The sequence below is a fragment of the Pelophylax lessonae genome (genome assembly GCF_965119305.1).
Source record: "Pelophylax lessonae genome assembly, chromosome: 8".
Classification (NCBI taxonomy): domain Eukaryota; kingdom Metazoa; phylum Chordata; class Amphibia; order Anura; family Ranidae; genus Pelophylax; species Pelophylax lessonae.
Window position 1 is genome coordinate 213434086 of NC_138775.1, and position 14376 is coordinate 213448461.

A 14376-nucleotide genomic window follows, 5' to 3' on the forward strand; every position below is an offset into this window, starting at 1 on the left:
TTTTTAACGCAAACTGTTGGACGGGTCAATTCAGTTGGTCGCAGGCTGGTCGGTAAGTTATGCTTGGAAATGTCTTTGTTTTTTCATATGCGTTGCCTTTCCAATGCTCCTTGCTGCAGTGACCAGTTACAGGTGAGGGCAGTAACCACTTGTTTGTACTATGGATTATATTGGCCAGGCAACGCACTGACACCTTTGCTGCCATAGTGCTATGGGCTGGGTGTTCGTTGTGCCCCTGTGTCTTTAAGGGGTGGGCTCCCTTCAGGTTTATCTGCCCTACACCTGTCCATCTAAATGAATGTGCTTCCATTGTTGGAGACTCACAGAATTTAGAGTTAGGTCCACAGAAAATGGGGTGCCTTGTCGGGGGTTTGTGGCTTATGCATGTATTTGCAAATGTGTGCAACTAAACCCCTGTTTTTTAAAGCATATTGTTGGACAGATCAATTCGGTTGGTCGGTATGTTGAGACTGGAAATGTCTTTGTTTTTTAATTTGAGTTGCCTTTCCAATGCTCCTTGCTGCAGTGACCAGTTACAGGTGAGTGTAGTATCCACTTGTTTGTACGATCAGTCAGGAGAAGGGTACAGAAGAATTTCCAAGGCATTAGATATACCATGGAACACAGTGAAGACAGTCATAATCACGTGGAGCAAATACTGCACAACAGTGACATTACCAGAACTGGACGTCCCTCCAAAATTGATGAAAAGACGAGAAGAAAACTGGTCAGGGGCCTACAGCAACATTAAAGGAGCTGCAGGAATATCTGCCAAGTACTGGCTGTGTGGTACATGTGACAACAATCTCCCGTATTCTTCATATGTCTGGGCTATGGGGTAGAGTGGCAAAACAAAAAGCCTTTTCTTACCAAGAAAAACATCCAAGCCCGGCTAAATTTTGCAAAAACACATCTGAAGTCTCCCAAAAGCATGTAGGAAAATGTGTTATGGTTTGATGAAAACAAGGTTGAACTTTTTGGCCATAATTTCAAAAGATATGTTTGGTGCAAAAACATCACTGCAAATCACCAGAATACCATACCCACCGTGAAGCATGGTGGTGGCAGCATCATGCTTTGGAGCTGTTTTTCTTCAGCTGGAACAGAGCTCTTAGTCAAGGTAGATGGAATAATGAACAGTTCCAAATACCAGTCAATATTGGTACAAAACTTTCAGGCTTCTGCTAGAAAGCCGAACATGAAGAAGAACTTCATCTTTCATCATGACACGACCCAAAGCATACATCCAAATCAACAAAACAATGACTTCACCAGAAGATTACAATTTTCGAATGGCCCAGCCAGAGCCCAGACCTGAAAAAATCCATGGGGTGATCTGAAGAGGGCTGTGCACAGGAGTTACCCTGGCAATCTGACAGATTTGGAGTGTTTTTGCAAAGAAGAGTGGGCAAATATTGCCAAGTCAAGATGTGCCATGCTGACAGACTCATACCCAAAAAGACTGAGTGCTGTAATAGAATCAAAAGGTGCTTCAACAAAGTACTAGTTAAAGGGTGTGTACACTTATGCAACCATATTATTTTATTTTTTTTCCCTCCACCTAAAAGATTTCCGTTTGTTGTTCAACTGAGTTGTATAATTTATAGGTCACATTAAAGGTGGAAAAAGTTCTGAAATTATTTATCTTTGTCTCATTTTTTTTACATCACAGAAACCTGACATTTTAACGGGGGGTGTGTAGAGTTTTTATATCCACTGTATGTCTGAGCAAAGAAATAAAAAATCTGTATTGTACTTGTAAAAATACTGCAAGTACAAAAAAATATCTACTGAACCTGTATTACTGTTAGTAAACATAACCTATAAACCTTTGATAAAGTCATAAGGACGAAGCATGTCAGGGCAGGGCTATACAACAACCGGAAGTGACGAGACCGAGGACCAGGTGAGACCCCACATTCACCGACCCCTCCAGTACCGGTGATTCTGATGCTGTAGCTTATAGGGGGCATTGATGGGCAAGATTCCTAATATTGTGAGTGTCATTTTAACTGGGGCTGGTAATGATAATGTACTTCTGGGGTTCTAAATCCGATCTAAAAATAAAAAGATTAAATCAAACAGGCTGGGCAGCATCTTACCTTGGGGTTTGGATAGATGTCAGCTTTGGTGAAGTTTTTAGCTTCAGCGGCAGTAAGAATATTTTGTCGGAAAAAATTTACCAGATCTACAACTGAAAACCTTGGAAAAGTCAACTTGTCCGGATTAGACATGGTGTGTTAAGGCAAGAAAGCCTGGGAGATACCTAGAAGAGACATGAACATTGACATCAAACCATCTCTGGAAAATGTACATTAAAAAAAAAAAAAAAAAAAAAAAAAAAAGTGTCATATTCAATTCTTAATGGTCCATTCACACCATTGTGTTGTGGTAACATGGTATAAAATGCGCTCCATTGTAAAAAATGCTGCATCTCCGTTAAAATTTGCAGTCTGTTGGCTGCCCATTTATAACAAATGGTCTGCCTTAAAGACGTTGGATACCCCCCTGTAATGTTTGTATCTATATGTAAGCCTATAAGGCTTACCTATAGGTACTCTAAATCTCTCCTAAACTTGCACCGTTTAGGAGATATTTACATTGCACGCAGCTGATGACGTCATCGGCGCATGCGCTCTGAAGGAACGGCCGCCCATGCCGTTTCTTCAGAGTCCTGTGCCGTGAACGGCAGCTCCCACGCGCATGCACGGGAGTGACGTCACGCGGCTCCTGCCAGTAGCACAGTCGGGATCCGCAGACCCGGAAGGAAGGCTGATAAATATGGATGCGCTCTCCAGTGGGCTTCGTTTGCAGGTAAGTATCACATAATGTGCTAGTATGTGTTGCATACCAGCACATTCAGTTCAATTTATTCATAAACAGCATCAAGGATGGGATCAGTAGTTCTAGATCAGTTTTTTGCAGATGACACAAAATTGGGCAGGGCGATAACTGCACAGCATGAAGCAGATATCCTACAAAATGACCTGGACAAAATAACGGAGTGGGCTACGACATGGCAAATGAGGTTTAATGTGGAGAAGTGTAAGGTTTTGCACTTGGGGACTAAAAACATAAAAACACAATACAAGTTAGGGGGGGAACCCTTGGGGGAATCAAAAATGGAGAAAGATCTGGAAGTCTTGGTTGATGATAGATTAGGCAATAGCATGCAATGTCAAGCGGCAGCTGCCAAAGCCGGCAGAATATTAGCATGCATAAGGAAGGGGATGTATTCCAGAGATAAGGCTATAATCCTTTCACTTTATAAAACTCTGGTCCGACCACATCTGGAGTATTCTGTCCAGTTCTGGTCTCCAGTCCTCAGGAGGGATGTGTTGGAGCTGGACAGGATCCAGAGAAGGGCAACTAAACTAATTAGGGGATTGGAGGACCTTAATTATGAAGAGCGTCTACAATCGCTTGATTTATTCTCCCTGGAGAAGAGACGCCTGAGAGGGGACATGATAGCAATTTATAAATATCTCAATGGTGATCTCGACATAGAAAAAAAGCTATTCAGTCGTAGAGAGTGCATGAGGACTCGGGGGCATACAATGCAATTAGAGGAGAAGCGTTTTAACCTCAGGCAACGTGGGGGGTTCTTTACTGTTAGGGCTACAAGATTGTGGAATTCTCTACCACAAGAGGTGGTTTCTGCGGGTAGTATGGTGGCTTTCAAAAGACTCTTAGATGTACATCTCAAGGATCAGAACATTCAGGGGTATGTGAGAGGATTACGGCCACACACACCTACACAGGTTGAACTGGATGGACCTCAACTACTATGTAACTATGTAATATTATGCATTTGCTTTGCAGGTAACCAAAAAGAAATTTTTTTTTCAGACTTTACTTCATCTTTAACAGGCGTGCTGTAACACACCACAACAGTGTGAATGCTCCCTTACGGTCTTTTTCCCTATTCTGTAGTATTATTAGAATCATACATTCCTTGGCTGTAGGGCATCAAAGCACCAAACTGAACTAAAAAAATTTGACTGCATACCCTCCTCTATGTTAATTACTGAAAAGATTTAAAGAAGATGTATTAGGGCGGTGATGTCATGATCCCTACCACCTTGTCCAATCAGAAAACACTTAGCATTCTCTGAATAGCACCCGTGTCAAGTGTGAGACCTCCTATGTTCACAATGCAGCAGGGCAGCCACTTGGCACAGGACCCAGAAGCCAGTGGCGTTGCACAGCTTACTACAGTGATTTCCAGTTTTCACAGGGATCCCTCAGGTATGATACAGGCTGAGTTACATTGGTCCAGGCTGGAGCAATATACAGTGCCTGGAAAAAGTATTCATATTCCTTGAGAATGTTCCACATTCTGTCATGTTACAACCAAAAACGTAAATGTTTTTTATTGGGATTTTATGTGATAGACCAACACAAAGTGGCACATAATTGTGAAGTAGAAGTGCCGGTTCACACTGGGGCGACTTGGCAGGCGACCTGGTCGCCAAGTCGCCTGCCATAGATTAGCACAGGACCCGTTCTAAAGGAGCGACACAAGTCGCTCCGACTTAGAAAAAGGGTCCTGAGCTACTTTGGGGCGACCTGCATTGACTTCAATGATATGAAGTCCGTGCATGCCGCTCCGAGGTCGCGGTGCGAGCTGCGCACCGCGACTTCACAGGTCGCCCCGGCAAGTCGGGTCGCCTGTATGTGAACCGGCTCGAAGGGAAAATGATAAATGTTTTTTTTTTTTACTAATAAATATGTGAAAATGGTGGTGCGCATTTGTATTCAGCCCCGAGTCAATACTTTGTAGAACCACCTTTCACTGCAATTCCAGCTGCAAGTCTTTTTGGGTATGTCTACCAGCTTTGCACATCTAGAGAGTGACAGTTTTGCCCATTCTTCTTTGCAAAATAGCTGTCAGATTGGATGGAGAGCATCTGTGAACAGCAATTTTTTGGATTCTCAATTGGATTTAGGTCTGGACTTTGACTGGGACATTCTAACACATAATTATGCCTTGATCTAAACCAGGGGTCTTCAAACTATGGCCCTCCAGTGGGTACTACAATCCCCCATCATGCCTAGTCATGTCTGTGAATGTTAGAGTTTTACAATGCCTCATGGGATGTGTAGTTCTGCAACAGCTGGAGGGCCGTAGTGTGAGGATCCCTGATCTAAACCATTCCATTGTAGCTCTAGCTGTATGTTTAGGGTCATTGTCCTGCTGGAAGGTGAACCTCCGCCCCAGTCTTAAAGTGGAGTTCCACCCATTTTAATAAGTTTAGATGTACGTAATCCCCTTTAAAAATGCTTTTACCAATGTAAACTATTTTTTTTTTGCAAGGAAATACCTTTTTTCTTCTTTATTCATCCGCACTTTCGGGTCCGGCCGCCTGTTGGCGATTACGTCACTCGGCGATTCGCAAGGGATGCTGGGATGTATCCCAGCAGCCCTTGCGAATCACCTAGTGACGAAATCTCACATTATTACACTGGCACCAGCTGTACTCCGGGATGTATTGATTTGAGTCCGTGCTCCTCCCCGCCTCCTCTCAGTGAGCTCTACGGCATGTATTGATTTGAGTCCGCCTCCGCCCCGCCTCCTCTCAGTAAGCGCAAACTGAAAGCATGGTGGGGATGGTGGGTTTAGGATGATGTGCAGTGTTAGTTTTCCACATGTTTGCAGTGTCCCCCACATGGCTTCTCGCAAACTGCAAATGGGACTTCTTATGGCTTTCTTTCAACAATGGTTTTGTTCTTGCCACTCTTCTATAAAAGGTCAGATTTGTGGAGTGCAGGACTAATAGTTGTCCCATGGACAGATTCTCCCACCTGAGCTGTGGACCTCTGCAGCTCCTCCAGTTACCATGGGTCTCTTGGCTGCTTAATTAATGCTTAAATAATGCTCTCCTTGCCCGGCCTGTAAGTTTAGGTGGACGGCCATGTCTTGGTAGGTTTGCAGTTGTGCCATACTCTTTCCATTTTCAGATGATGGATTTAACAGTGCTCTGTGAGATGTTCAAAGCTTCAGGTATTTTTTTAACCTAACCCTGCTTTAAACTTCACCACAACTTTATCCCTGACCTGTCTGGTGTGTTCATTGGCCTTCATGATGCTGTTTGTTCACTAAGGTTCTCCAACAAACCTTTGAAGGCTTCCCAGAACAGCTGTATTTATACTGAGATTAAATTACACACAGGTGGACTCTATTTACTAATCAGGTGACTTCTGAAGACAACTGGTTCCACTAGATTTTAGTTAGGGGTAATAGAGTAAAGGGGGCTGAATACAAATGCACGCCACACTTTTCACATATTTATTAGTAAAAAATCTTGAAAAGCATTTATCATTTTCCTTCCACTTCACAATTATGTGCCACTTTGTGTTGGTCTATCCCAATAAAATACATTTACGATTTCGGCTATAAAACATGACAAAATGTGGAAATTTTCAAGGGGTATGAATACTTTTTCAAGGCACTGTAACTAAGCAAGTATAGCCATAACTAAACTTCAGCTTTAAAGTAACACTAAAGGGCCGTTGTGGCATTGGACACGCTTTTTTAAAGCACTCTGAATGCCAATCAAAGCACCTCCCACTAAATAAAATGGTTACATTACAGTCCTGTTCACGCACTGCGATTGTTTTGCTTAAAAAAAAATGATACTGCTTTTTTGATGATGTTGCTTTTTTGGTGCTTCAAAGCATCTCCAAAGCCTCCACAGAATTCTAGGAAGGTGCTTGTTTACAGCACCTGCAGCTTTTGAGAGGCTTTTATTCAGCTTCAGCTTTACTTTGTTTTGGAGGTACTGCAGGTATGAAATATCCCAGGATGCACTGCTAAACCAACAAGCGAACCAGAAAGACGTCATGAGCAGTCACTTCCAGTGCATGTGTACTGTATATTCTGGGAGTGTCTGGTGCAGCAGGAAGGTGAGCAAGGTCCAGACTGCAGTGGAGCAACTAGCAGACAGTACACATGGTGTGCAAAATAGGAACACTATACTGGAATGTGCTTGGGGACTGGAGAGGGAGGACTGAGTGGCAGAGGATCAGCAGAGCTGGGGGACCAGAGCAGGAGAAATTAGCAATGTCACAAGTGGTGCGCAGCATGGGAACAAAATAGCAGGAGGTGAGCGGGGACCGAAGAGAGAGGATGATCAGCAAACCAGATGAACAGCAGAGCTGGGGGTTACTACTGAGTGGGGGATCAACAGAGCTGGGGATTGCGACTAAGTGGGGGATCAGCAGAGCTATATGTACTACTAAATGGGGGATAGACAGAGCTGGAAGTACTACTAAATGAGGCATAGATAGAGCTGGGGATTACTAATTAGTGGGAGATCAGCGGAGCTGGGGATTACTACTGAGTGGGGGGATCAACAGAGCAGGAGATTACTACTGAGTGGGGGATCAACAGAGTGGGAGATTACTACTGAGTGGGGGATCAGCAGAGCTGGGGATTACTACTGAGTGGGGGATCAACAGAGCTGGGGATTGCGACTAAGTGGGGGATCAGCAGAGCTATATGTACTACTAAATGGGGGATAGACAGAGCTGGAAGTACTACTAAATGAGGCATAGATAGAGCTGGGGATTACTAATTAGTGGGAGATCAGCGGAGCTGGGGATTACTACTGAGTGGGGGGATCAACAGAGCAGGAGATTACTACTGAGTGGGGGATCAACAGAGTGGGAGATTACTACTGAGTGGGGGATCAGCAGAGCTGGGGATTACTACTGAGTGGGGGATCAACAGAGTGGGAGATTACTACTGAGTGGGGGATCAACAGAGTGGGAGATTACTACTGAGTGGGGGATCAGCAGAGCTGGGGATTACTACTGAGTGGGGGATCAGCAGAGCTGGGAATTACTACTGAGTGGGGGATCAGCAGAGGTGGGGATTACTACTGAGTGGGGGGATCAGCAGAGCTGGGGTTTACTACTGAGTGGGGGATCAGCAGAGCTGGGGTTTACTACTGAGTGGGGGATCAGCAGAGATGGGGATTTCTACTGAGTGGGGATTACTACTGAGTGGGGGATGAGCAGAGCTGGGGAGTACTACTCAGTGGGGGATCAGCAGAGCTGGGGATTACTACTGAGTGGGGGATCAGCAGAGATGGGGATTACTACTGAGTGGGGATTACTACTGAGTGGGGGATGAGCAGAGCTGGGGAGTACTACTCAGTGGGGGATCAGCAGAGCTGGGGATTACTACTGAGTGGGGGGGATCAGCAGAGCTGGGGAGTACTACTGAGTGGGGGATCAGCAGAGCTGGGGAGTACTACTGAGCGGGGAATGAGCAGAGATGGGGATTACTACTGAGTGGGGGATCAGCAGAGCTGGGGATTACTACTGAGTAAGAGATCAGCAGAGCTGGGGATTACTACTAAGTGGGGGATCAGCAGAGCTGGGGATTACTACTAAGTGGGGGATCAGCAGAGCTGGGGATTACTACTGAGTGGGGAATCAACAGAGTGGGGGATTACAACTGAGTGGGGGATTACAACTGAGTGGGGGATCAGCAGAGCTGGGGATTACTACTGAGTGGGGATTACTACTGAGTGGGGGATGAGTAGAGCTGGGGAGTACTACTCAGTGGGGGATCAGCAGAGCTGGGGATTACTACTGAGTGGGGGATCAGCAGAGCTGGGGAGTACTACTGAGTGGGGGATCAGCAGAGCTGGGGAGTACTACTGAGTGGGGGATCAGCAGAGCTGGGGAGTACTACTGAGCGGGGCATGAGCAGAGCTGGGGATTACTACTGAGTGGGGGATAAGCAGAGATGGGGATTACTACTGAGTGGGGGATCAGCAGAGCTGGGGATTACTACTGAGTGGGGAATCAACAGAGTGGGGGATTACAACTGAGTGGGGGATTACAACTGAGTGGAGGATTACAACTGAGTGGGGGATTACAACTGAGTGGGGGATTACAACTGAGTGGGGGATCAGCAGAGCTGGGTATTCCACTACTTGGGGGATCAGCAGAGCTGGGATTATACTGAGCAGGGGGATCTGCTGAAGGAGGGTACTAATAAGTAGAGATGCACCAAAATGTTGGCGGTCAAACATATTGGCCGAAAATGGTGTTATTAGTATTTTGCTGATAGAGAAAAGGGTGCTGATAATGGTGGTGAAAAGGCACACTATTTTGAAGTGATTTTACTGTGCTTATTGCTTTGTTTTTTCATAGGTCATGTGACACAAAAACTGCCTCAAAAACTCTTCAATGGAAGCACCACCATACACATTACAATCTGACCATGCAATCAGCTTTACCAAAACTATAGAATACAAGCACCGACCTAAACTGTCCAATCCATTTGTATCCAGTCTGACAGTTCCCTGTGTTCTAAAATTTTGTCGGACCCGTGAAAAAAATCGGACCTCGTCACTTCCGGCTGGTGCGAGCCCTGGTGCGCATGCGCACAAGGTCCGAGGAAATTCTAAGACTTGGCGAACAGCTGATTGAGAGGAGGAGGGGCTGAGGTGGGATGCACACACAGCCGCGGGAAAATTGCTGTCACGGGCGAACCATATGTGCTAGAGACCCCAAAATTGTATGGCAGGTAGCCAAGACGCTCCCCTATAGCTGATAGAAATTTGGGGTCTCGGGGATGAAAGAGCGCGGAGCAGTGACCCCGTGGGTCTTGGGGATGAAAGGGCGCGGAGCAGTGACCCCGAGAACCGGGGACCACTGCTCCGCACCCTTTCATCCCCGAGACCCCAAATTTTTAACAGCTGTAGGGGAGTGTCTTGGCTACCTACCATACAATTTTGGGGTCTCTAGCACATATGGTTCGCCCGTGACAGCAATTTTCCCGCGGCGGTGTGTGCGTCCCACCTCAGCCCCTCCTCCTCTCAATCAGCTGTTCTCTAAGTCTTAGAATTTCCTCGGACCTTGTGCCCATGCGCTCCGGGGCTCACACCAGCCGGAAGTGACGAGGTCCGGAATTTTCATGGGTCCGATAAAATTTTAGAACACCCTGACCTACATACTTGTTCATAAACGTAAAGCAGAATGTATAGTCACCACAAAGCAGACTGTACAATTAGCCACTTACCGCATAGTAACGTATCGGCTGACTTTGCGGGGTTATACCGGTGTAACGTGAGATTTACCTACCCCGTGAGAAAAACCTACCTTCGTCACTTCCGGGCATGAACAGCTGAGCAGCGCAGCACTGCGCATGCTCAGAGCCCCGGAAACCGAATGAAAAAGATAAGGAGCTGACTACTGGGCATGCGCAGTAGTATGACAGTATTAGGGTGTCCGTGAAAAAAAGCTACCCACGCGGCGGTGACATTAAAACAGCTGCCCGACAATATGAATCTACTCCGCTCCTTCCCCTGTCACTTCACTGATGTCGGCGAGTAAATATAAAAGCGGCTGGCGGGTCCGTTATGTATCTTCTCATACACCCGGCGGCGCTTTTATATTTACTAGCCGACATCAGTGAAGTGTCAGGGGAAGGAGCGGAGATGATTCATATTGTCGGGCAGCTGTTTTAATGTCACTGCCGCGTTACAGACAATGAGGGTGCACCGGAAGTGACGAGGGTAGGTTTTTCTCACGGGTAGGTAATTCTCACGGAACACCGGGATGATGCCTCTAGTTAGAGGCATCATCCCGGTACCGTGGTTTGAAGCCGACGGTCGGCTTTCCGTCGGTAATGACCGATGCGGCTCGGGAGTCGCTCGATCGTTACCCGGAGGGCGGGAGGGGACGTCCCCCCCCTCCCGCCGCCTTCCGTGGCCTTGACGTCCCACCGGGAGCCCCGAGCACACAGCCGGCACGTCCGCCGGCTGGATGGAGTCCCGATGAATGCCGGAAACAGCATCGATCGGGGCTCCGATGACGTAACCCGGAAGCGGCGTCTATGACGTCACTTCCGGGTTACTGTGCTGCAAAAGGCAGCAGATTTGAAAAACGGCCGTATGCAAAAATTTTAAACCGTAACATGTTGGGTATCTATTTACTCGGCGTGACATCATCTTTCACAATATACAAAAAAAATGGGCTAACTTTACTGTTTAGTATTTTTTAAATGCAGTGAAATGTGATTTTTCGAATTTTTTCCAAAAAAATGGCGTTTTAAAGACCGCTGCGCAAATACCGCGTGACAAAAAATTTTGCAACGACCGACATTTTATTCTACAGAGACTTTGCTAAAATATATATATATATATATATATATATATATATATATATATATATATATATATATATATATATATATATATATAATGTTTGGGGGTTCTAAGTAGTTTTCTAGGAAAAAATACTGCTTTTAACTTGTAAACAAAAAGTGTCCGAAATAGGGCTGGGGCTTAAGTGGTTAGATTGTATGTTCACTATAAAGCAGACTGTACAATTCGATTGTATGTTCACTATAAAGCAGACTGTACAATTAGATTGTATGTTCACTATAAAGCAGACTGTACAATTGGATTGTATGTTCACTATAAAGCAGACTGTACAATTAGATTGTATGTTCACTATAAAGCAGACTGTACAATTAGATTGTATGTTCACTATAAAGCAGACTGTACAATTAGATTGTATGTTCACTATAAAGCAGACTGTACAATTAGATTGTATGTTCACTATAAAGCAGACTGTACAATTGGATTGTATGTTCACTATAAAGTAGACTGTACAATTAGATTGTATGTTCACTATAAAGCAGACTGTACAATTAGATTTCGGACAAAAAAAAAAAAATTGCAGATCGCCGCCATTACTCGTTAAAAAAATAAATAAATAAAAATGACAAAAATCTTTCCCTTAGTTTGTAAATGCAACAACTTTTGCGCAAACCAATCAAAATACGCTTATTGCGATTTTTTTTTTACCGAACATATGTAGCAGAAAACAAATTGGCCTAAAATGTTAAAAAATTTTGATTTTTTTGGGGGAATTTCATATAAAAAAAATGTGAAAATATTGTTATTTTTGCTCTTTTTTTTGTTTATAGCGCATGATCAAAAAAAAAAAAAATCACACAGGTGATCAAATACCACCAAAAGAAAGCTCTGTTTGTGGGAAAAAAAGGACGTCAATTTAATTTGGGTACAGCGTCGCACGACCGCGCAATTGTCCGTTAAAGTCACGCAGTGCCAAATCGCAAAATAGGCCCTGGTCAGGAAGGGGGTAAAATCTTCCGGGGCTTAAGTGGTTAAAGACAGCATTTAAAACATAAAGAGCACCTGTCACTGCCTATTACATAAGAATTTTGCAGCGCTCGTAAACGTGAAATCCAAGGATCAAAATTCATAGAATAAAATCCATTTTATAAGATGGATTTTATTCTATGAATTTTGATCCTTGGATTTCACATTTATGAGCGCTGCAACATTCTTATGTGATTTTATTCGAGGCTTTGTGTACTTCCTTTGCTAGCAGCTGATTGAAGATTTGCATTGATTTCTACCATTTTTCTTGTCACTGCCGATTACTTTCACAAGGGATGTTTACATTCCTTGTGACAGCAAAAAAAGTGATAAAAAAACATTTTTTTTTTTTTTTTTTTTGAATAGTGTAAAAATAAAATAATTAAGAGGAAAAAAAATGTAAAACACCTCGTCCCTCAGTGCTCGCCTGCAGGAGCCAACGCATACGCTACACTCATAAGTTACACCCACATATGTAAACGGTATTTAAACCACACATGTGAGGTATCGCTGCGATCGTTAGAGCGAGAGAAATAATTCTAGCACAACCCCTCCTCTGTAAATCCAAATTTTAACCATTAAAAAATTTTAAATCATCACCTAAGGAGATTTTTAAGTACTGAAGTTTGTCACCATTCCACGAGTGTGCGCAATTTAAAAGCATGACACGTTGGGTATCTATTTACTCGGTTTAACATCATCTTTCACATTATACAAAAGAATTGGGCTAATTTTACTGTTTTGTTATTTTATTCATGAAAGTGTATTTCCAACCAAGAAATTGCATTTGAAAGACCGCTGTGCAAATACCATGTGACATAAAATATTGCAACCATCGCCATTTTATTCTCTAGAGTCTCTGCTAAAATAATACATATAATGTTTGGGGGTTCTAAGCAATTTTCTATCAAAAATACTGATTTTAACTTGTAAGCTTAAAAAAGGCTTAGGCTCCAAGGGGTTAATATCGTTCCCCGTGCTGTCAGCTGTACAATGAACACACACACCGCCAGTCTACACCCACAGATCCGTACAATAATAATCGCTCCGGTACTCACGTTAGATCGCAGATTCTATGAGACACAGACCCTCTATAAAGACGTTATACACCGGGAACTTTTCAAACTTGATCCCTCCCCCTCCCTGATGTCACTACACTGCGCCTGACACGCACATATGCGTTCCACCGCTAGTTCCTACCCAGTAGAGTAGAAGGACCCTGGTGATGTCAGCAGACCATGTGACTGTTTGGTCACATGGTGCACAGAAGTACAGGAAGTAGATAGGAACTAGTCACACACAACCCATGTGGGTGCTCTGCATTATAGGTATGTCACTTTTTTTACTGCTTGAACTTATGGAATATCTGCCAAGGAGTAGGACTGGCTCTAGCTGGATATTGGGAGGGGATGTCTCTCGCTGGGATATGGGAGGGGGGGGGGAGGTTGTCTCTCGCTGGGATATGGGAGGGGGGGGAGGTTGTCTCGCTGGGATATGGGGGGGGGGGGGTTGTCTCTCGCTGGGATATGGGAAGGGGGGGGGAGGTTGTCTCTCGCTGGGATATGGGAGGGTGGGGGGGGGTTGTCTCTCGCTGGGATATGGGAGGGTGGGGTTGTCTCTCGCTGGGATATGGGGGGGGGGGGTTATCTCTCGCTGGGATATGGGAAGGGGGGGGGGGGTTGTCTCTCGCTGGGATATGGGAGGGGGGGGAGGTTGTCTCGCTGGGATATGGGGGGGGGGGGTTGTCTCTCGCTGGGATATGGGAAGGGGGGGGGGAGGTTGTCTCTCGCTGGGATATGGGAGGGTGGGGGGGGGGTTGTCTCTCGCTGGGATATGGGAGGGTGGGGTTGTCTCGCTGGGATATGGGGGGGGGGGTTGTCTCTCGCTGGGATATGGGAAGGGGGGGGGGTTGTCTCTCGCTGGGATATGGGAGGGGGGGGGTTGTCTCTCGCTGGGATATGGGAAGGGGGGGGGGGGGGAGGTTGTCTCTCGCTGGGATATGGGAGGGTGGGGTTGTCTCGCTGGGATATGGGGGGGGGGGTTGTCTCTCGCTGGGATATGGGAAGGGGGGGGGGGGTTGTCTCTCGCTGGGATATGGGAGGGGGGGGAGGTTGTCTCGCTGGGATATGGGGGGGGGGGGGTTGTCTCTCGCTGGGATATGGGAAGGGGGGGGGGAGGTTGTCTCTCGCTGGGATATGGGAGGGTGGGGGGGGGTTGTCTCTCGCTG

The 14376-nt window shown here is 45.4% G+C and overlaps 1 protein-coding gene across 1 annotated transcript in view; it reads right to left on the reverse strand.

Annotated features, from left to right (window-relative positions):
- The window catches only part of NUF2 (NUF2 component of NDC80 kinetochore complex), a 66236-nt gene extending 52940 nt beyond the window's left edge, over nt 1-13296 (reverse strand). The window contains exons 1-2 of the mRNA XM_082264888.1: nt 13204-13296; nt 2103-2255 (exon numbers count right to left, since the gene is read on the reverse strand). Coding sequence (XP_082121014.1) covers nt 2103-2234 — 132 coding nt within the window. The 5' untranslated portion in view covers nt 2235-2255; nt 13204-13296. The remainder of the gene's footprint in view (nt 1-2102; nt 2256-13203) is intronic.
- Between the last annotated feature and the right edge of the window lie 1080 nt (nt 13297-14376).